General features: G+C 47.0%; 2 protein-coding genes across 2 annotated transcripts in view; both read left to right on the forward strand.

Moving 5' to 3' along the window:
* The window catches only part of LOC309569822 (ribosomal protein S6 kinase 2 beta-like), a gene marked incomplete at its 3' end in the record, with an annotated part of 195,203 nt that overhangs the window by 139,607 nt on the left and 31,716 nt on the right, over nt 1–23,880 (forward strand). The window contains exons 14-16 of the mRNA XM_082275825.1: nt 8,570–8,619; nt 8,709–8,870; nt 14,807–14,913. Coding sequence (XP_082131951.1) covers nt 8,570–8,619; nt 8,709–8,870; nt 14,807–14,913 — 319 coding nt within the window. The remainder of the gene's footprint in view (nt 1–8,569; nt 8,620–8,708; nt 8,871–14,806; nt 14,914–23,880) is intronic.
* LOC309569823 (ankyrin repeat and protein kinase domain-containing protein 1-like) overlaps nt 1–23,880 on the forward strand; it is a gene marked incomplete at its 5' end in the record, with an annotated part of 76,093 nt that overhangs the window by 28,322 nt on the left and 23,891 nt on the right. Inside the window, 3 exons of the mRNA XM_082275826.1 lie at nt 8,570–8,619; nt 8,709–8,870; nt 14,807–14,913. Coding sequence (XP_082131952.1) covers nt 8,570–8,619; nt 8,709–8,870; nt 14,807–14,913 — 319 coding nt within the window. The remainder of the gene's footprint in view (nt 1–8,569; nt 8,620–8,708; nt 8,871–14,806; nt 14,914–23,880) is intronic.

Consider the following 23,880-nt stretch of genomic DNA (forward strand, 5'->3'; position numbering starts at 1 on the left):
GGACCCGGAAGTGAGGAGAGGAGGAATAAAGCAGAAATTAAGGTATTTACTAGCAAAAAAAAAAAAAGTTTCTATTGGTAAAAGCTGTTTAAAGGGGATTACATAGATCTATGTATTCCAACCTATTAAAAATGGGTGGAACTCCGCTTTAACAATAACATTCCTTTGGTATATGGTAAAGTTATGCTTATGGCCTTATATGGCTCCTTGACCAGGATTTGGAGGCCTAGAATGCATTAGTGAGCCAGTTTCGATGGCCGTCCTTGCCCGCATAGGTTCTGTGCATCCCCATGCCTGCAGTCCCCTTGGACATGGACACTGCTACTTCTCGCAGTTTGACAGCCTTGTGCAGGTGTGTGTCCCTGAATGCAGGCTGTCAAAATCAGAGCAGAGGTTGCATTTGTGCTCCTGCTGCATCCCAATTGACATGAACAGGACTGCCGGAATTGGAATGCACAGAAAAACCTGTGCGGGCAAAGACTGCCCTCGCATGGGTGTACACCAATGTGAATGAGGCCTTAAAATATGTTCAGCTGTGTTCATACCTGTGCGCTTTGAATCGAGGGCAGAATCGCAGTGATTCTGCCCCCAATTTTAAAAAACTCCGCTAAACTGACAAATCGCACAATGTAAATTTCAGATTCCATTAATTTTATTGGCACCTAAAAACGAGGTGCGGTTTCTCCGCGATTGTCGTGCTGCTATTGCGGCAAACTGTAATGCTTGTCGCATAAAAAAAATAAAAAATAAAAAATAGGAGCTTCATTTGGACCTCAAGCTTAACGCTGTGTTTGCCCGTGATTTATCGCACTAGAATCGCACCGCATTTTTTAGGTGCCATTAAAATGAATGGTGTGCACATATGCTGGTGATGTCCCTGGCTGCTGCTAAAGTAAATATCTCCTAAGCGGTGCACATTTAGGAGGCATTTATTGTACCTACAAGTAATTTTTTTTTTCTTCTCTTACGTCCTCTGACAGTCGCCGCCCACTCATTCAGTCTTTACCAATGGGTATTGGCCTCTTATCCATAAGACTTGTTAAAAACAAAGTAATTTACATAGACACACCTATGGGGGCTGTCCTACTGGTCCAATACCCCCCTGCTATCAGCCATCCCAACTCAGTTTGTCTTCTGCCTAGTTAAGGAATAAGATAGGCTTCCCTGTACTGGGGCTACAGTCTCAGCCTTCTTCTTTTTTATGATTTTATTTTTCTGCAAATGTGTTTTTCTTTGCACTACTAGCTGTTTATTTGTCAGCGTTTAGTTAGTTGGATCTTCGGATGAAGACGGCGTTGCAGAGCTGGGAGTCGCACTGGTCGTCCTGGTGTTCCAGGACAGAGGGCCTTGTGGAGTCCCAGCCTGCCATCGAGCGTTTAGCAGGCTATGCGTACGCCCTGGCCTCGCAAACAACTTGTCCCTGTCCTCAGGGACGAAAGCCAACGAGGTGGCCACCTCGCTTGGACGTCTCAACCGCGGTTCCGTGCGTTGCTAGCATCCTGCGTTTTTGGCTGACGGCACCCCCACCGCCTGGGGTGGGAGGCTTCCTGTCGATGAGAGGCGCCCACGCCATCGGGTACAGTAAGTACATTCTGTCTGGGGATGGTCTGATGTGTCTGTGGTATCCCCTCATGTCTGTGCATTTTTGGGGCTCCCTTACTCCCGGTCCCTGCGGGGGCTGTACCGCGCCTGGATCGCTATGTGGGGGTTTGTGGGGGTCCCTCTCCTGAGTGCCACTGTATTGTGTGTTTGGGGTACAGACATGTGCGGTGAACGCTGCGGGGTTAAAAACTGCCGGTCCGCCATTTTAGGTGTGGGCATGCTGCTGGCTTCACTGTGGGCGCCTCGGCAGCAATGAATGTAGTGTGTTTTTGCACCTTACGGCGCCATCTTGTATGTGGCAATTTGTTCTTCTGAGCACATGTCGGCGGCCATTTTCCCGGAGCCTCCCATTACTTTCTATGGGCAACCATTTTTCCTTAGCCTGTTTTTTCCTAGTTCACTCTCCTGCAGTGACATCACTTCCCTTTTCTCTACAGTGGAGATCGGCAGGCGTGTGGTAACACTTGTGGGGTCTGTCTTTGCTGTTTTTTGTGGGGAATATCTCTGGCTGTCAGCTCATTCCTATTTGCGGGGTCTGCTTGCATAATCCTCATATCGGTGTACTGCGGTGGGATCGCTGTGCGCTTAAAGGGCCAGTACCTTGAAAAAAAAAAAAAGTTTTTTTTCTTGATGGAGTCCCAGGACAGCAAATTTCCCCCAGCCTAAGTGGATGATTCAGGTTCCTCTGGATCTTCTGCTCTGACTGCTGCACTTGCGACTTTAGCGTCCAAAGTGGATCTTTTGATGGCTGAACGGGATACTAAGAAGAGGCCTAGGCTTTCTCTTTCTCTTCTGATTCCGATTCTGATATGGTTGCCTTAGATAGTGTGCCCCTTGAAGGGTCTCGTTCTTCCCAGTCTGAAGGGGAGGCGGAGGATGAGGAGGGGAATGATTCCCCCCTGGGACGGCCGAGGATAGCGCAGCTATGGCTGTGCTGATTACTGCTATTAAGGATACACTACATTTGGAGGATGAGCCCAATCCTCCGGGCAAGTGGTCCTCTTTTGGTACCTGCAGAACCCGTAAGGCGGCGCAGGTGTTCCCTTGCCCCGCTGAGTTCCACGAAACTGTGAATGAACAATGGCTCAATTTGAAGCGCAATTTTGTGGTGCCAAAACGGTTTCAAGTCCGTTACCCCTTTGCGTCTCCTACGGATTCGCGTTGGACTGTGGCTCCTAAAGTGGATCACACTGTGTCTAGATTGAACAAGGCCACTCTGGTACCCACCGAGGATTCCCCGGGTTTCCGGGGCCCTACGGATAGGAGGCTGGAATACTTTGCCCGCCATTCCTATATGGTAGCGGGTTCCATGCTGAAACCTATTTTCGCCTCTGTCATGGTGGCTCAGGCTGTGGCAGATTGGGCTAAGGTGCTCGCACGCACCCTTGTAACTGATTCTTTCCCCCCTACTACCTTGGAGAAGGTGGACCAGATTTACCAAGGGGTCATCTGTGTGATGCGGACTTGGATGAGGCCCCGTTGGCGGCTCGCCTATCAGGGTTCGCGGTACTTAACCGTCGTTTGTTCTGGTTAAAAAGCTGGTCGGCTGACCAGACTTCCAGGAAGATGGTGTCTGACATCCCTTATGCGGGGAATCGTCTTTTTGGAGATTCCCTGGATGAATTGGTAAAAGGTGTCACTGGGGGCAAGAGCACTCTGCTACCCCAGAATCCTAAGGGTAAGTTCTTCCGCGGTAAGCGGGGCCCTTCCTTTAAGCCAAATCAGGGGTCCTTTCGTGCCTTCAAGGCGCAGGACAAGGGGAAACCCTTCAAAGGCCAGGGTGGCCAGAGAAAGCCCTGGGCGGGCAAGCAAAAGGCTGCCCAGGCTGGCGCGGTGGCTCCGTCCGCCACTACCTGAAGGGGTGCCCTCACCCGTTTCAGGGGTGGGGGGACGTCTGCGCGGTTTCCTCCAACCTTGGCTGCTCCGGATTACGGACAGGTGGGTTCAGGAAATCATTAGAACGGGCTACAAGTTTGAATTCCTTTCGTGGCAGGCAGACAGATTCTTTCCCTCAAATGTTCATTTGACCCCAGATCGGTTTCAAGATCTGCATCGGGCGGTGCAGGATCTCCTCGCCCTGGGGGTTGTCGTCCCGGTGCCTCATCGGGACAAGTTTGGGGGTTTTATTCAAATCTGTTCACTGTGCCCAGAAAGGAGGGCAAGGTGCGTCCGACTTGAAAGCTCTGTACCGCTTCGTGCGCGTTCAAAAGTTCCGCATGGAATCCCTCCGTTCGGTAGTGGCCTCCTTGAGTCCGGGAGATTTCCTGGCCTCCATCGACCTAAAGGATGCATATTTGCACATCCCCATATTCGAGGGTCATAAGAGGTACCACATTCGCTATCGCGGAGGAACACTATCAGTTTGTGGCGTTACCTTTCGGTCTCGCTTCGGCTCCAAGGGTGTTTACCAAAGTGTTGGCTCCTGTTTTGGGCCTGTTACGGGCACAGGGCATTGCGATCTTGGGATATCTGGACGATCTCCTGTTAAGATCGAATGCCAGTCAGAGCCTGCTGCGCGATCTTTCCACTACGATTTAGATGCTCCAGGAGTTCGGATGGACCATCAACGTTCAGAAGTCGACTTTGTCTCCTTCGGTTCGTCTCCCGTATCTGGGGATGGTCCTGGACTCCGCCCAAGTGAAGGTGTTTCTGCCGGAGGACAAGCTCCAGACCCTACAGGACGAGGTCAGGTCCGTCAGGGACAACTAGTCCTCGTCGCTCAGGACCTGTATGCGGTCCCTGGGGTTGATGGTGTCGGCCTTCGAGGCCATACCGTTTGCACAGTTTCACACGAGGTCTCTCCAGGCGGAGATACTGGCCAGCTGGGACAGGCTCCCCCAGTCCTTGGACCTGAGGGTGTCTGAGTCTCCAAACCAGATTGGATCTTCTGTGGTGGCTCCAGTCTCCGGCAGTAGCGGAGGGGAAATCCTTCCGGCCGTTGCTGTGGACTGTGATTACCATGGATGCCAGCCTGTCGGGCTGGGGTGGCGTTCTGGGCAACCTGTCTGCCCAGGGCACTTGGTCGGGGGAGGAATAATCCCTACCGATAAACATTTTGGAATTGCGAGTGATCAGGCTGTGCCTGCTCCATTGGTGGGATCGTCTTCCGGGCTGCCCTGTACGGGTGCAGACAGACAACGCCACTGCGGTGGCTTACATCAATCACCAAGGGGGCACCAGTAGTGCCCGGGCGGCCCAGGAAGTGACCAGTATTCTGTCTTGGGCCGAGACTCACGTCCCGGCGATTTTCGGCAGTTCACATTCCGTGTGTGGAGAACTGGCAGGCCAATTATCTGAGCCGCCAGACCCTGGACCAGGGGGAATGGTCCCTGCACCCGGAGGTGTTTCAGATGCTGTGTGTGAAATGGGGATCCCCGGATGTGGATCTTTTCGCGTCCCGGCTAAACAACAAGGTGGGAAGGTTCATGGCAAGGACGCGCGATCTGCTGGCAGACTCCTCGGATGCGCTGGTGGTGCGTTTCCGGTATCATCTGATCTATGCCTTTCCCCCGACTCAGTTGTTGTCCAGGTTCCTGCGCAGGTTAGTCTCGGAACCGAAGTTGGTGATTCTGGTGGCCCCGGACTGGCCACGCCGGTCATGGTACACGGACATCATTCAACTGGCTGTCGAGCCTCCTTGGCGGCTACCGTTACGAGACGATCTACTGTCGCAGGGACTGATCTTCCATCCTGCTTTACAGTCGCTGGCTTTAACGGCTTGGCTGTTGAAAGCCAGGTCCTGAGAGACAGGGGTCTCTCGTCTGAGGTCATTCCTACTTTGCTCAAGGCTAGGAAAGCCTCATCCGGTAAGATCTATTACCGTACTTGGAAGGCTTATTTTGCCTGGTGTGAATCCAGAGGTTTCCCTCCTCATTCCTATTCGGTGGCGAGGGTGTTGGCCTTCCTACAAACTGGTGTGGATCAGCGCCTGGCGTTGACCACGATTAAGGGCCAGCTGTCTGCTCTGGCCATCCTTTTTCAGTGCCCTTTGGCGTCTAACTCTTTGATTCGCACCTTTATTCAAGGTGTGCATCACTTGGCCCCTCCTCGGAGGGCGCCTCTACCTCCTTGGGACTTGAACTTAGTTTTGTCTGTTTTGCAACATCCTCCCTTTGAAAACATGAGGGAAATTTGTTTGCCTCTGCTGTCAAAAGGTTGCCTTTCTGGTGGCGATCACTTCTGCACGCAGAGTGTCGGAATTGGCGGCTTTGTCTTGCCGCTCCCCTTACCTGGTGGTTCATAGGAATAAGGTGGTCTTGCGACCCAACCAGTCCTTCCTTCCAAAGGTGGTCTCTGATTTTCACCTCAATGAGGACATTGTTTTGCCTTCGCTTTGGATGTTGTCAGGGCGATCAGGGTTTACCTGTCGTCCACTGAATCCTTTCGTAAGTCGGATTCTCTTTTTTTGTCCTTCCTGAGGGTCCTTGGAAGGGTATGGCTGCGTCTGCGGCGACCATTTCTAAATGGATCAGACAGACGATTGTACAGGCCTATTCGATTAAGGAACGGGCACCGCCCTTCCCTGTCAAGGCGCACTCTACCAGAGCGGTGAGTGCGTCCTGGGCCTTCCGGCATCAGGCTTCGGTGGCCCAGATGTGCAAGGTGGCGACTTGGTCCTCAGTGCACACCTATTCAAAGTTCTACAAACTTGATGTTCTGGCATCAGCAGATGATGCCTCCTTTGGCCACAAAGTTCCGTGTGCGGCAGTGCCTTAAGGGGACCCTAGTTTTGTGGGTCCCTGGCTGTTGGGGTTGTTTCCCCCTTGTTTGTTTGCTTTCCTGGGTTGTTACTCCAGTTGAGCCTTTTTTGTTGCCCAGAGGATACCTTTCTGTTCACGTAAGGTTCCTTTCTCTGACGTGGGTACTGCATTGCCTTTGTGACGGTTACGTTTCCCACCCCTCATGTCTACACTGCTTTGGGACATCCCATTGGTGAAGACTGAAAGAGTGGGCGGCGACTGTCAGAGGACGTAAGAGAAAACTGAATTTTTGTAAAATCTTACCGTAAAAGTCCTTTCTCTGAGTCCTCTGACAGTCGCCGCCCCGCCCCTCTTTTGGGGTTCTTTGGACTCTTAACTGCTTGCTACCAAACTGAGTTGGGATGGCTGATAGCAGGGGGGTATTGAACCAGTAGGACAGCCCCCATAGGTGTGTCTATGTAAATTACTTTGTTTTTAACAAGTCTTATGCCTAGCTTGCTCCAATGGATAAGAGGTCAATACGCATTGGTGAAGACTGAATGAGTGGGCGGCGATTGTTAGAGGACTCGGAGAAAGGAATTTTACGGTAAGATTTAACTAAAATTCCTTTTTTTTTTCTGTATGTAGCCCTAAGGAGTATGCCAACAAAATGTTGTGAACGGCATGCTGTCCATTGAAAGCGCAGTGAGGCTGTGACGGTGACGTCACCAACTGCTACTACAGTAATGGCACTTTTCCACTGCAAGTACCGGCTCGGCTCTACTCGGCCCTGCTTGGCCCGGTTTGCTTTTCCACTGCTGGTACCGCATGGTATAGTGTCGGAACGGTTCGGTACGGTATGGTATAGGTTTGCTTTTCCACTAAAGTAGTACTAAAGTTAAGTGGGTTGGATAACAACGGGGTGGGTGGGATTCTCTGACCAATCAGTGGCTAGTAGTGACTGCATGCAAAGGATTGTGGGATATGGTACCAGTTTGGTACCTGTTGGAACCACAATCGAGTAGGTACTGTTTTTTCAGAGCCGTACTGTACCGTACCGTTCGGTTCCATGCAGTGGAAAAGCAAACCTATACCGTACCGAACCGTTCCGACCCTATACCATGCGGTACCAGCAGTGGAAAAGCACAAAAGCGTGCCGAACCAGTACGGTTCCATGCAGTGGAAAAGCGCCATAAATGTCTCCTAAACAATGCAAATGAATATAGGTTAATATCAATATGGGATTACCTGTAGGCAGGGATTGTTTTTTCTCAGAGAAAAAGTGCAGGAACTCGCCTCCCCTCCCCTAGGCCACGCCTGTCTTTGCCCCTTACCTGCCTCTAGAACCATCCCCTTTCTCCACCCCCCTACACACCTCCTAGCACCGCCCCCTTTAGAGAATCGGTAACCAAGTATAAATTTGGGGGGGCTTTAAAATTTGTATGGCTATTGCTTTTTATTAACAATGTAGTAATGCACAAAACATTAGAAATATCCAGCGCTTATCAAAGTAGGCTCAGAGGCACTTCCAGGTGATTTTGACGGGTCCGTATCCTTGGCAGAGGGACGGGCCCGTATCCTTGGCAGAGGGACGGGCCCGTATCCTTGGCAGAGGGACGGGCCCGTATCCTTGGCAGGGGGACGGGCCCGTATCCTTGGCAGGGGGACGGGCCCGTATCCTTGGCAGGGGGACGGGCCCGTATCCTTGGCAGGGGGACGGGCCCGTATCCTTGGCAGGGGGACGGGCCCGTATCCTTGGCAGGGGGACGGGCCCAGCACCCTAGCAAAGGGGACGGGCCCAGCATGGTCCCAATCGGCAGCATTTTCAATTAATTTACCAAGAAACATCTAGACCACAGTGAACACTAGAACTGCAGCAAGCACAGTCAGAAGAGCAGTTAGTCAGGAGGAAGACAGGCCAACTACCCACAAGATAAATCCGCTCTGCCCTGATACATAACAACATTACGGGTGGTAAAACGAGCTTAGTGTCTGCAGGGAGAGGCGGAGCACAGTGCAGATCACTCCACCTTCCGCTCTCTCAGGCTGTAGCAGGGTTGAAATGAATCGTTCGCGCGTGTTGCCATATGTTCACTCCGTGGTGAAGGGCTTTGCTCCCAGTGTCTCCCACGCTGTTTCCGGCATGTTCTGCCTCTTTATGCGTCCTCCACCCAGGGAATGCATTGAGGTAAAAAAATGGTTAGGCTTTCTAACCACTTTAAGTAAAGAGAAGTCATTCCGTATATAGCAAACTTTTTGTGTTCTTATCTCTGTCCCATTGCTTTTAGCTTTGCCATTTTAATCTGGTGGATATTGTCAGGCCGGGAACCCTATAATAGTAAGTTCCAATCTTCTCTAAACTCCCAAGTTTTTTTGAACATCTATTTATAACCATCTTGGTATATTGATAGTCTTTTATATCTCCAGACCTACCAAGAGAAATCATTATTTTTCATATACCGACACGCGGTACCCGACCGGACATGACACATGTGGATTGTTGGAAGACTGAGAAGATGGTTCCTGAAGCCATAGAGATGATGAAGCAATGTTGGGATGGTGAACCCAGTAAACGACTTTGCTTTGCAGGTAGAAATGTCAAATGATTTATTTGCATGCTACTTATTTTGTTGAACCTTAAAATTGAAATGAGTCCAGAAAAGGTCGTCCTGAATATGAAACTTGGAGCAATATTTGCACTGGATTGTGATGTGGTCTTGAAAAGTACCTGTACTGAAAGTAAAAGATCCTTTCCCTTCCCGTAACTACTTCTACTTTTGATCTCTCTCCTTCCAAATACCTTCTGCATTGAATACATGTCTACTTAGGAAACACTACCTAAAAGCCTTGGCCGTGTGTATGGTGAACTACTTGTGGACCCCCTGCCCGGAATGTACTGTGGATGGGCGGTGTGTCCATACGTTGCTTCCGGGGCTAAAGCGAGCGCATACGTGCCCCTACACCCCCCCCCCCCCCCACCGGCACCCGCTGTGATTGTACACAGCGGAAGCCTGTCGGCAAGTTCTGCCCAATGACTCATGGCCGGGACCTGCTGATCGGCTGTGTGCAATCCCAGCCCAGTGCTCTGTGTTTACAATTAACACAGGGCTCTGTACAGAGGGAACCATCTCTGTTTCCTAGCTCTGCGAAGCAGATCTGTAGTAAAAAGCAACACACATTACACATTGTTAGGCACACATTTTACCCCTAGAGCAGTGATGGCGAACTTTGGCACCCCAGATGTTTTGGAACTACATTTCCCATGATGCTCAACTACACTTCCAAGTACAGGAGCATCATGGGAAATGTAGTCCCAAAACATCTGGGGTGCCAAGATTCGCCATCGCTGCCCTAGATTAACTGTCCTAGATGTTTACCCCTTCTCAGCCAGTGTCATTAGTACATCACTGATTACTGTATTAATGTACCTGTACTGTTTATATTATCTGATACCTACATCCCAGGTCATACAGATTTGGTATTACCAATTCCTTCTAGAGGAGATTGGTGATTTGTGGGCTTGAAGGGGACTTTACTGGTATCATACTCAAAATCGTACTACACATATATTTATGTAAAAAAGATATATTTTTATTTATATCATTAACCACTTTAACACCGGAGGATTTTGCTGTCTTACGTCCAGGCCACTTTTTGCGATTCGGCGCTGTGCGACTTTAACTGACAACTGCGCGGTCGTGCGACGCCAGACCCAAACGAAATTTACGTCCTTTTTTTCCCACAAACAGAGCTTTCTTTTGGTGGTATTTGATCACCTGTGCGATTTTTACTTTTTGCGCTATAAACAAAAAAATAGCGTTTATTTTGAAAAAATAACAATATTTTTAACATTTTTTTGTTTATATGAAATTCCCCCCCAAAAAAATGTAAAATTAAAATTTTTGGCCAATTTGTTTTCTGCTACCTATGTTTGGTAAAAAAAAATCACAATAAGTGTATTTTGATTGGTTTGCGCAAAAGTTATTGCGTTTACTAACAAAGGGAAAGATTTCTGTAATTTTTGGTGTTTTTTTTTTAACGTAATCGCGTAATGGCGGTGATCTGCAATTTTTTTGCGGGACTGCGACATTGCGGCGGACAAATCGGACCCTTGACTGACATTTTTGACACTTTTCGGGGTACCAGTGACATTACTACAGTAATCAGCGCTATATATTTGCACTGTTACTGTAAAAATGACACCACTGGCAGGGAAGGGGTTAATTTTATTGGAGAGGGAGGGGTTAATGTATGCCTGGTGCTTACTAACGTGTGTGGGGGGGGGGGGTGACTGAGTGAGTCAGGGACAGATCGAGGGTTCAGCTATGCTGAACCCTGCTATCTGTCCCTGCCTGTCACTTAGGAGATTCACCCGCTCTGTTTACACAGGCGGGCGGATCTCCAAACTCGATTCCCCGACGATCGGGGAAGAGCGGCGGCGATCGTCGCCGCTCCTCCCCTGGCCCGACTCCCGCTGTGATTGAACACAGCGGGAGCGAGCCTCCGGCGGCGCGTGAGCGCCGCCTACAGGGGAAGGAGTCCATCGACGTAGGTCTACATTGCTAGACGATAACGAGCCACATTGCTGCAGTAGCAGCAATGTGAGCGGAGCTAAAGTGGTTAAACATTTAATTTTCACATTGACATTTCAGACATACAGAAAAAACACAGAAAATTATATACACAACCAAAAATGTGTTGGTGACAGTTGAACAGATGTATGACATGTAAGATCCTCTTTATATTTGAACGGGGCTACTTATGCCCATGTCCTTGCCCGACATGTTTCCCAATACTTTTGGTAATATAGTGTATATTTCACATATTTACTACAAAGCTTCTTCGGGGGCAGATTGGCTTGATAAGGATACCATTACTGTCTATAAAACATCAATACACATTGTTGTATATGAATTGTACAGACAGAATTGCTTTCAGAGTATTTCTATATATGGAGAGCAAACAAGCCAATCTGCCCCTGAAGAAGCTTTGTAGTAAATATGTGAAATATACACTATATTACCAAAAGTATTGGGACGCCTGCCCTTCCACCCACATGAACTTTAATGGCGTCTTAGCCCGTAGGGTTCAAGATTGAGTTGGCTCACCCTTTGCACCCATAACAGCTTCAACTCTTCTGGGAAGGCTGTCCACAAGGTTTGGGAGTGTGTCTATGGGAATGTTTAATCATTCTTCCAGAAGCGCATTTGCAAGGTCAGACACTGATAAGGATGAGAAGGCCTGGCTCACAGTCTCCACTTGAATTCATCCCGAAGGTGTTCTGTTGGGTTGAGGTCAGGACTCTGTGCAGGCCAGTCAAATGCCTCCACCCCAAACTCGCTCATTCATGACTTTTTGGATCTTGTGTATGCACTGGTGTGCAGTCATGTTGGAACAGGAAGGAGCCATCTCCAAACTGTTCCCACAAAGGTGGGAGCATGAAATTGTCCAAAATGTCTTGGTATGCTGATGCCTTAAGAGTTCCCCTCACTGGAACTAAGGGGGCAAACCCAACCCCTGAACCATAATCCCCCCCCCCTCCACCAAATGATTTGGACCATGCACAAAGCAAGGTCCACAAAGACCTGCATGAGTGAGTTTGGGGTGGAACTTGACTGGCCTGCACGAAGTCCTGACCTCAACCTGATAGAACACCTTTGGGATGAATTTGAGCAGAGACTTGAGAGCCAGGCCTTGTCGTCCAACATCAGAGCCTGACCTCACAAATGCGCTTCTGGAAGAATGGTCAAACATTCCCATAGACACACTCCTAAACCTTGTGGACAGCCTTCCCAGAAGAGTTGGAAGCTGCTCTAGCTGCAAAGAGTAGGCCAATTCCCATCTTTGAACCCTACGGACCCTACCCTAAGACTGGGATGCCATTACATTTCATGCGGGGGCTTGAACTGAAGTGAAATCTCCCCTACGGGACACACCACAAAAAATAAATTAACAAAGTTTTAAATCCATCCCTATTCTATGTAAGGGCCAGCTTCACACCATAGAAACGCTGTCCAGATTCGTTCCAGATGCATTTCTGCGTGCGTGTGTTTGACCAGTTTTGATGCAGTCCAGTGCATTTTTTTTTCCCGCTCTTTTTTCTTAACCTTAAATAAGGACAATTTGTGTTCGTGTGATTTTGGTGCGTTTAGGTTCATTCTAGTGCGTTTAACAGCGTTCCAGAACAGTCCAGTGCAGAAAAAAAATGCAGCGTGTTCTACTTTTTTTTTTCTGGAACAGTGTTAGAGAAATTTTAAGAATGTTTTTATAATCCTTTTTATAATCATTTGTGTATAAGGCTGAAAGGGTCACACCCTGTGACTCCATTTTATTCTGCTATAGTTTAACTGTTTGAATCCAATCTAACTGGTTTTATCTGCTCTGTACTATATATGGTAATAATGGCTAAATTCCAGAGTTTGTAAGATGACCCCCCCCCCCTTTTAAGGTAATGACATTCCAATCATTGTCCTGGGGAAAGGGTTAAGTCAGGATGTTTTAACTGTATACAGTGCCTTGCGAAAGTATTCGGCCCCCTTGAACTTTGCAACCTTTTGCCACATTTCAGGCTTCAAACCTAAAGATATAAAACTGTACTTTTTTGTGAAGAATCAACAAGTGGGACACAATCATGAAGTGGAACGAAATTTATTGGATATTTCAAACTTTTTTAACAAATAAAAAACTGAAAAATTGGGCGGGCAGAATTATTCAGCCTCCTTAAGTTAATACTTTGTAGCGCCACCTTTTGCTGCGATTACAGCTGTAAGTGGCTTGGGGTATGTCTCTATCAGTTTTGCACATCGAGAGACTGAAATTTTTGCCCATTCCTCCTTGCAAAACAGCTCGAGCTCAGTGAGGTTGGATGGAGAGCGTTTGAACAGCAGTTTTCAGTTCTTTCCACAGATTCTCGATTGGATTCAGGTCTGGACTTTGACTTGGCCATTCTAACACCTGGATATGTTTATTTGTGAACCATTCCATTGTAGATTTTGCTTTATGTTTTGGATAATTGTCTTGTTGGAAGACAAATCTCCGTCCCAGTCTCAGGTCTTTTGCAGACTCCATCAGGTTTTCTTCCAGAATCGTCCTGTATTTGGCTCCATCCATCTTCCCATCAATTTTACCCATCTTCCCTGTCCTGCTGAAGAAAAGCAGGCCCAAACCATGATGCTGCCACCACCATGTTTGACAGTGGGGATGGTGTGTTCAGGGTGATGAGCTGTGTTGCTTTTACGCCAAACATAACGTTTTGCATTGTTGCCAAAAAGTTTGATTTTGATTTCATCTGACCAGAGCACCTTCTTCCACATGTTTGGTGTCTCCCAGGTGGCTTGTGGCAAACTTTAAATGACACTTTTTATGGATATCTTTAAGAAATGGCTTTTTTCTTGCCACTCTTCCATAAAGGCCAGATTTGTGCAGTATACCACTGGTTGTCGTCCTATGGACAGAGTCTCCCACCTCAGCTGTAGATCTCTGCAGTTCATCCAGAGTGATCATGGGTCTCTTGGCTGCATCTCTGATCAGTCTTCTCCTTATATGAGCTGAAAGTTTGGAGGGACGGCCAGGTCTTCATAGATTTGCAGTGGTCTGATACTCCTTCCATTTCAATATTATCGCTTGCACAGTGCTCCTTGGGATGTTTAAAGCTTGGGAAATCTTTTTGTATCCAAATCCGGTTTAAACTTCTCGACAACAGTATCTCGGACCTGCCTGGTGTGTTCCTTGTTCTTCATGATGCTCTCTGCGCCTTAAACGGACCTCTGAGACTATCACAGTGCAGGTGCATTTATACGGAGACTTGATTACACACAGGTGGATTCTATTTATCATCATTAGTCATTTAGGTCAACATTGGATCATTCAGAGATCCTCACTGAACTTCTGGAGAGAGTTTGCTGCACTGAAAGTAAAGGGGCTGAATAATTTTGCACACCCAATTTTTCAGTTTTTTATTTAACAAAGTTTAAAATATCCAATAAATTTCGTTCCACTTCATGATTGTGTCCCACTTGTTGTTTATTCTTCACAAAAAATTACAGTTTTATATCTTTGTTTGAAGCCTGAAATGTGGCAAAAGGTCGCAAAGTTCAAGGGGGCCGAATACTTTCGTAAGGCACTGTATAAGGTATAGATAAGCTTAAAGAAATCAGACAAGTCTCAGATATAAGCCAACCAGGCTAGCTGCTGTGTATGGAGCCCTATTCCACGGGTCACAGATGGCTAAAACCAGTGGGTGAATATCTGACAATCTCCTGTACTTGTCTCCTCTTACAAGAATCAATCTTTTTACTTAGTGTGGTCAAAGGGGGATTTCTCTCACAAATGGCAAGCACTGGTGTATGCCATTGGAAACCATAAAACCTACTTTCCATGTGTTTTTAGATGCAGAAACAAAACGCACTGGACTGCATGTGGTGTAAAGTGGCCCTAAAAGCAAAAAAAAGGGGGGGGGGGGGGTTTGGCTCTACATTCTAAACAAACCCTACCGAAAATGGATTGCCTCTGTGTGTCTTATGCAGAATGTATGGAGCGGTTGGAGAAGATGAAGAATGCGTATGAAGTGGAAATCGAAGATGCCGTTTTGGAGGTTTTGAATAAACTCCGAGCCTTTTCCTCATCCTCTCAGGTATTCCGGACAAGAGGGAATATGTTGGGCGCTTGTGCCAAGGGAAGGGTCCCCAATGTGATGGAAGACAACAGTCTGCTTGGATGGCCGGGACTTCTAAAGCGTGTGATGTTACTATGCTAACACAAAGGGCAGCTCTGGCAGGCAGAAGCGAGAATCCCGCTGGTGAACAAAAAAGGAAAAACGGGCGCCGTTGAGTGTTGCATTAAAATTTATTGGCATGACATAAAATATAGACTCACATGGGGATGGATGCTTTATTCCAGGAGCCATGGAATAAAGCATCCATCCCCATGTGAGTCTATATTTTATGTCATGCCAATAAATTTTAATGCTACACTCAGTGGCGCCTGTTTTTCCTTTTTTTTTCTCAGGTATTCTGGGGCTGATAATATGCCAGTTCCACACAGTATATGTTTTGGTATTTGTGTGTAGGCAGTTACCATGTGTTCAATTTTTGTGGCAACTTGAAGCCCAACTTTAGAGAAAATATGTCTAGGGTACGGGGAAAGCCATTGTACTTACCGGATTCTCTGCTCCCGCAGCAGCCAGAGCTCCACTACGCCTCGGCAGTTGACTGTTCTTGAAGTCCTCGTGTCCAATGTAGAGCTATTAACTCTCTGTGTTGGATTTGAGGGTATCGGAAAGGTCGGTGACTGCCAAGGCTTAGAGGAGAAGAGGCTGCAGTGACCGGTCTCACTACCTGGAGGAGGAGAGGATTGGAAAAGTCAAAGTTCTTTTTGCACCCCTGTAGACCTAAACATGCATTTAACCTCTTCAATCCAGTTTTAACTGAATTCCGCTCATTGGAAGAGAATAACGCCATTCTGCTTTAGAACTTGACAGACAACTCAACATTCCCAGCTTAAGGCTTGGCCATACACCAGTTGGTTTTGTTTCATTGCAACCAGTGGGTTGAATGAAGAACATTCCCCTATCCACACACTTGATATGGATGGGGGTGATCCCTCCAGCTGAGCCTTTGTATTCTAAACGGGACACAGATTGAAAAAAAAAAATCTAATAGATATTCTAATTCCTCTCCACTTTGCCCAAAACAAAAAAAAAAAAGCTTTGCATTTAGTTACATTTTCAATAAGAGAAGTATTCACAATGGACTTAAATGTAGAAATAAGCCAGCACTTCAAAATGTGTAGTCAAGCCCTTTAATCTATCAGACCAAAGAATCCGGCATGCTGTTTCAAGGGCACGTGGTAAATCTTTCTCAGGGCATGAGGGACATCGTTTTCCTACTTTTCGATGGAGTAAAAGAGCTTGATCACACATTTTGGACACTTGGCCTATTTCTACTTTGATGTCTATGGTAGTGCCATTACTGGCCTGGCACCCACAGATACCATAGTGGAGGTTTCTGTGTGGGACAAGCCTACGACCCTGTTCTCCCAATAGAGACACAGTATTATTAGTATTCAGGATTTATATAGCGCCAACAGTTTACACAGCACTTTACAACATGAGGGCAGACAGTACAATTACAATACATTTTAATACAGTAGGAATCAGCCTTGTTTTTTAGAGCTTACAATCTAAGAGGGAAGGGTAAGGGATACAAAAGGTAATACTGTATGAAAAACCTTTAGACCAAACCCTTTCCTGTACTATATAAAGCTTAAAAAATGTTTTATCCTCAATGTATATCATTGGTTTGAAGGATCTCAGGTTTTGGTAATGCTTTGTGTTATCTTGAGGAAAGTCTTCCCAATGGACATCACTGTAGGAAAAGGCCAACACTCCATGTATTGTCAAACTTTTTTAATCCAACAAACCGTAAAAACTAGGGATCGACCGATGATCGGCAAAGCCGATATATCGCGGACCGATATGCACTTTCCCCCAATATATTAGAATCGGCCCCTGAGGTTACCGATTTTGCCGATATTTCGGGAAAGTGCTTGTACCGGTGTGATGCCTGCAGCTAGAGGCATCACCCCGGTACCGGCTGTCATTACAGGGAGCAGGAGGGGACGTCGTCGCCCGCCTTCCCTGGCTCGCAACCAGCCTGCACTGCTGCCGAAGACCTGATGAAAGCCTCATTCGGCTGTGATCGGGTCTCCATGCAAAAACCCAGAAGTGATGTCATGACATCACTTCCGGGTACTTGGCGCCAAATAAAAAAAAAAAATGACAGCATTCAAAACAGCCAAACTTGGCGTTTAGAATGCTTTTAAGTGCAGAGGAGGGGTTTGGGGGTCAGATCCCTCCACAACAGTACCTGTCAATAAAAAAAAAAAAAATGTAAATGTACGAAAATATCGGCATTAAAAAAACGATATCGGTCGATCACTAGTAGAAACTGTCTTGAGGGCACTCGAGACCCTTTTTCTCTAGGTATGAGCGAAGAATCTCCTCGAAACGTCACATCAGTTTCTCACTTTTTGATAGAATAAAAGAGCATGGCCACACATTTTGGATTACTGGCCTTTTTCTACTGTGATGTTAATGGTGGTGTTACAACTAGCCGGATACCCACAAATACCAAAGTTAGTGTTCCAGGTCTGCCCTGCACAGAAACCTTATCCTTCCAATGTAGACCCTGTAGGAAAAACCTATCGCTTTACCCTTTCCTGTGCTATATATAGCTAAAATAAAACCTTTATCCTGACTGCACATCATTTGGCTTAAAGGATCTCAGGATTTTGTAGTTCTCATGGTAATTCTGAATGTTATCTTGAGGGAAGTCTCCCCCATGGACATCAGTGTAGAAAAGGGTCAGCACTCGAACGGGGGGCGTGGCGTACGGCGCGGCAGATGGAAGCATAGCTCCAGAGCTCTGCTCGGCCATCCGGGATTACATGGAAGTGGGGGGTGTCATGGAGCTCTTCTAATATCCCAAGATGGTACAAAGAATGTGGGTGGATGGGGGGGGGGTTATGGGGCTGCGTGGGGGGGGGGAAACAAAGTTTGGTACTGTAGGGAAGCTATAGTCCGCGGCAGCCGGCTGAAGCGTGGAGAAGCATCCGGGATTACAGCCTACATCGGCCTACATAGGAGGCACAACCACCGCTGAAAGCTTCCCACGGACTCCCGCTAACCCCCCAGATGGCTAAGGGGAAGAAGGGAACCCAGCAACTTACCAGGATGGACGGTTTCCTAATCTCCAACGCGGCCGGTCTTCACCAAAATGGCGCCGGTTAGCAGCAGCGCTCCAGGCAGCATGGTGCGGGAAGCCAGGGAGGCTCTTCACCCCCAATCAGGCAAGTGGCGAACCCCGATAGCGGGAATTTTTCAGGCTCCTCCACTCCCCCATCGCCCTCTTCACGGAGCACACGGAGCTCCTCCTCGTCCATCAGAAACATAACTTGGTCTGACCATGCGGCTGTGGAGATGGTGATGGAGGAGATCGGGCCCAGGGAACGGACGTCCATATAGCGCTGCGACGCCAGAGTGTTTCAAGACCCAACAACCGGGAAGGAGGTTGCGGAACGTTTGAGTGAATTTTTCAAATTTAATGCCACCTCAGTCTCGGACCCGTGGATACTCTGGGGGGCACACAAGGCATTTATACGGGGCATATGCATACAAGAAACAGCCAGAACCCGCAAAGCTTATAATCAGAAACTGAATGCCCTTCTCACTGATATCAGTGCACTGGAAGCTGCTCATAAGCAGAGATGTATAGTAACGAAGTATAACTACTTAAGTACTGTACTTAAGTACCGAAATGCGGTATCTGTACTTTCCTAAAGTAGAATTTTTTTCTTCTACTTTTACTTCACTACATTTTTTTCGATGATTTTGATACTTCTACTCCGATATATTTTTTTTGTGCTGCATCGTTACTCGTTACTTTTCTCTGCCTTTCCCTTTTTCTTTTTTGTTTGGTTTCCCTCCTTACTGCTCTCTCCTACTCTTTCAATTATCCTCCCTATTCTGCCTTCCCCCCTCCCCTCCTCTTTTCTATAGGAAGGCAAAGGTAAAGATACCCCCCTTTTTCATGGGTACCTGGTCTCTGGCCATTTGGGTAGCGTTGTTCCGCTCCAGGCTTCCGCTGGGCCGGCGTGGAGTGCTCCCACATGCGCTTCTCGGCACTCTGACATGTGTGGCGGCCTTCGGCCACTCCGCTCCTCCCCTCCTTGTCTCCATTCGCTGACGTCTCAGCGCTGGGAGGCGGGGATTCCGGCGGCCGCGCAGTAGAGGCACATGCGCATGCGCAGTGCGATCAAGGCACTGGTGGCCATCTTGGTTAAGGGAAACATGGGAGGTCTCTGATGTAACTTAAGGGGGGGCTTTGTGTGGGCGGTCTCTGATGTAAGGGGGCTCTGTGTGGGGGGTCTCTGATGTAAGGGGGGGCTCTGAGGTAAGGGGGGCTCTGTGTGGGAGGGCTCTGATGTAAGGGGAGCTCTGTGTGGAGGGGCTCTGATGTAGGGGGGAGCTCTGTGGGTGGCTCTATGGGGGGGGGCTTTGATGTAAGGGGGGCTCTGTGGGGATGGTCTCTGATGTAAGGGGGTTCTGTGTTGGGGTCTCTGGATGTAAGGGGGGCTTTGTGTGAGGGGTCTCTAAAGTAAGGGGGCTTTGTGTGGGGGGGTCTCTGATGTAAGGGGGCTCTGTGTGGGGGGTCTCTGATGTAAAGGGGGCTTTGTGTCGGGGGTCTTTGATGTAAGGGGGCTCTGTGTGGGGGGTCTCTGTAAGGGGGGCCTCTGTGGGGGGTTTCTGTTGTAAGGGGGCTCCGTTGGGGGGTCTCTGATGTAAGGGGGTCTCTAATGTAAGGGGGGCTAAGTTTGTAGTGATCATAAAAAAGAAAAGCCAAATGAAGTGCAAAAAAAGTGCAAGAAAAAATGTGCAGGGCGCTGGTGGGGGCGCCACAGGATCAGCTCGCACAGGGCGCTTGAACACCTAAGGCCGGCCCTGGTTGGGAGGTTCTTTCCCATTAACAGCAGATATGAAATTATATTCATCTTGTTTTGTCACATATATATATATATATATATATATATATATTTGAAGATTCACAATATTTTGAACTTTTTATTGACTTAGATTTCATACACTCTTCCTTTATTTCATTATTGGAATATATTGTTGTATATCACATTGGTTTATATATGATTTTGCGCACCAATAAGCTGTGGAGAAAAAAAAACATGCAGGCAAGAGAAGGAGGGATGCTTTAAAAGGGGAAGGGAGGGACATACTTTATCTGTTTTTTGTTTACAAAAAGTTACAGCCTAAGGAATTTTGATTGTCCTTTTAGGTTAATAATTTCAATAAATCATTTGAAATAGTAAAAAACAATATGATGTTCAAACTTTTGACTTCTTTCTTTAATAACTACATAACACAGTACTTCTACTTCTACTTTCAGTACTTGAGTAGAATTTTTTTTTCAAAACTACTGGTACTTTTTACTTTTAGTACTTAAGTAGCAATTTTTTTGAAAAAACTACTTGCAATACTTAAGTAAAAAAAATGTTGAATACTTTAGTACTTCCACTTAAGTAACTTTTTCTGCAAGCACTTCCACTTCTACTTAAGTCACTTTTTGATCGAGCACTTGTACTTTTACTCAAGTAGAAATTTTGAGTACTTTATACAAGTCTGCTCATAAGAGTAACCCTACCCTTCCTGTGGCCACAGCTCTGACCCAAAAGAGGGAAGCCCTTAGGTCCCATCTGCTGGAGCGTTATGAACGCCACCTTAAGACACTAAACCTTCGCTATTATGCCCACGCTAACAGAGCGGGTAAGTTCTTAGCGTCTAGGATCAAACAAACGGGCGTCTGCCTGTATCTCCCACCTGACGCACCACCTGACAAAAACCAAAACGCACCCTAAGGAAATTGCGAACGAATTTGCGAACTTCTATGGTTCACTTTATAATTTGGCACAGGACCCCTCCACTATTCAGCCTACCCCTGAAGCTATTAACGGTTTTCTAGATAGGTTGTCTCTTCCCTCACTCACTGACACTCAGGTAGAGTCCCTCTCCTCTCCGTTTTCCAATGCAGAAATTTCCAAAGTGATTCGCTCCCTTCCAATCGGCAAATCCCGGGACCCGATGGTCTGTGTAATGAGTACTACAAACTACATAATGACACCCTGAGCCCATTCCTTGCCGACGTGTTTAATCTGGCGTTGCGGACGTCTGCCTTTCCACACGGCATGCTTAGTGCTTATATCACAACGATTCCCAAACCGGGTAAGGACCCCAGTCTCCCGGCTAACTACAGGCCTATCTCTCTTCTAAATAGTGATATCAAGATTTACACCAAGGTCCTTGCAGCACGTCTACAGCCCATTCTTCCGCAATGAATTAAAAATGATCAAATGGGCTTTATGCCGGGTAGGCAGACGTCAGACGCCACTAGGCGTATTGTCAATCTGGTGCATTTGGCGAACAGGACCCGAACGCCTACTCTGCTCCTGACGTTGGACGCAGAGAAGGCGTTCGACAGGGTTAACTGGTTCTATATGAGAATGGCCCTAGAGAGATTTGGCTTCTCGGGTGGAATATTCTCGGCCATGCTGGCGCTCTATTCTTGTCCTTCAGCCCAAGTCCTCACCTCAGGCATTGCCTCGACTCCGTTCGCCATTACCAATGGGACCCGCCAGGGTTGCCCTCTATCGCCGGCGGTTTTCAATTTGATGATTGAGCCCCTGGCGGAGGCCATTCGGTCTGACGGTGCGGTGGAGGGGTTTTGCTTGGGTGACGCCGTGCATAAAGTCAACCTTTTTGCGGACGACATAATTGTTACTTTGACTAATCCAGTCCGCTCACTAAGTTCCAGCTGTGCACCGCATATTATTGGCATTTGAGACGATCTCCTACCACAAGGTTAAACCATCTAAATCCCTGGCGCTAAATATAGGCATTAAACAGCAGGTTGTATCCCTCTTAAAATCCCTCTGTCCTTACCCCTGGACGGACGCGAGTATCCCATACCTAGGGCTAAATATCACCCCTTGTGTTTCTAAACTCCTTCCTTCTAACCTTGACCCCCTTATTAAAAAACTCCACCAAACAATGGCAAATATGTCCAAGGTCAAACTGTCATGGTGCGGTAGGATGGCAGCATATAAGATGTCGATTCTGCCTCAAGTGCTGTACGTGTTTAGGGCTTTGCCAGTTCCCTTTCCGAAAAAATACTTGGATGCACTCTCCCGAGGGCTGCGCGAGTTTATCTGGTGCGGAAAGCGGGCCAGAGTCTCCACCTCTATCCTTACACTGCCTAGAGTTTTGGGTGGTGTTAAACTGCCGGACCTCCATGCCTACTATTGGTCCACTAGACTGGATCAGTTGAGGGCATGGTTTTCCCAAGAAGGCGATTCTATTTGGTCTTCCATGGAATGACACTTGTCACCGACCAAGGATCTTCGGCTGCTTCTCCTGGGTGACCTCTGGGTTCCCTGGCCCCTTCCTGACCTTCCTCCGACTCTCCGAGTATCTTTGATGGCTTGGAGACAGTTGGAGGTCGCTCGGGGGAGACAGTGTGAAGCTGCCCCTCACCGTTCCTCTTCCCTTCCTTTTGAAACTTCTGGCTGCCCACCTCCCCTCCCTGCCAACTTCCACATTACTGATGTTGGGCATCTCGGACATCTCACACTTCTATGAAGGAGATGCTCTGCTATCCCCACAAGTTTTGATGCGTAGATTTCAAATCCCACCTGCCCACTTCCTCAGTTTACTCCGCATTCACAGCTTTCTTAAACGACATCCCCCGAACACCAGACACATCCCCCTCAAGGCCTGGACTTATTATCCTTACCCCAGAAAAACCATTAAGGGTTTGCCCCTGCTAAATCTCTAGATCATTTTGAGACTTATATCGATCTAGAAAAGTTTACACGAAAACTTAATATTAAGAAATTTTTTGCGGAACAACAAAAGAAAGGGATAGGAGGAGAGGAAGAAACAGAATACCAACATACCCAACTTCGGAATAAATCAGTTTTTAATCCTAAATCCAGTACTTACCAATATATCCAAGTGTTCAGGAATATTGTTCAAAAAGAGGTACAGATGATGAAAAGGAAGCCAACTAAAAATACAAAGGAAGTTTGGGAAGCCATCAGAAGTTTGGAAGAAAAGAAGAATATCATTATTAGAGCAGCTGATAAAGGAGGGGGTCTAGTGATTCTCAAAAAAGAAGATTATATCAAGGAACTGGATCGTATTGTAAATGATGAAGATACATATGTTAAATTACCTGGAGATCCTACAAATAAATTGAAAGCCAAAATGATACAGTGGATTAATAAAGGGATGAAAAAGGGCCTCCTGAACAAAAAAGAAGGAAAATACCTGAATATTAAAGCCCCTCGTATGCCGGTGATATATCAAATCCCCAAGATTCATAAAAATCTACAGCAGCCACCGGGAAGACCCATAATCAGTGGCATAGAATCTTTATATGCTAGGATGGGTGAATATTTGGATACATTTTTTCAGCCTATAGCTGCTATTGGAAAATCCTTTTTAAAGGATACCAAGAAGACATAAATATCACCGAAAACACAATATTGGCATCGATCGATGTGGAATCATTATATACGAACATCAGACAGAAGGATGCATCAAGGGCTATCAAATGGGCCTTAGAAAAATACACCAATTTAAAGGAACCACAAAGAGATTTCCTATTGGAAGGCCTGAATATGGCTATGTCAAATCACCATTTTTGGTATAAGAATGAGTACTATAACCAAATAAAGGGTGTAGCTATGGGAGCACGTTATGTTACCAGCGTAGCAAATATTTTTAGCCAAATGGGAAGAGGAGGATAGCTACTCAAAACTTCCACAACAACTGAAGTATTACCGCCGATATCTTGATGATATCTTGGTTGTGTGGGAAGGATCGCAAGAATCCCTGGAACATTTCTTCAAGAAAATGAATAAAAACAAATACCAGATCAAATTTACAGGTAATATGGACAAAAATACAGTGCAATTTCTCGACTTGGAGATCTTTAAGCACAACGGCACTTTAAACACCAGAACCTTCTTTAAA

The sequence above is a fragment of the Pelophylax lessonae genome (genome assembly GCF_965119305.1).
Source record: "Pelophylax lessonae genome assembly, chromosome: 13".
NCBI classification, from domain to species: domain Eukaryota; kingdom Metazoa; phylum Chordata; class Amphibia; order Anura; family Ranidae; genus Pelophylax; species Pelophylax lessonae.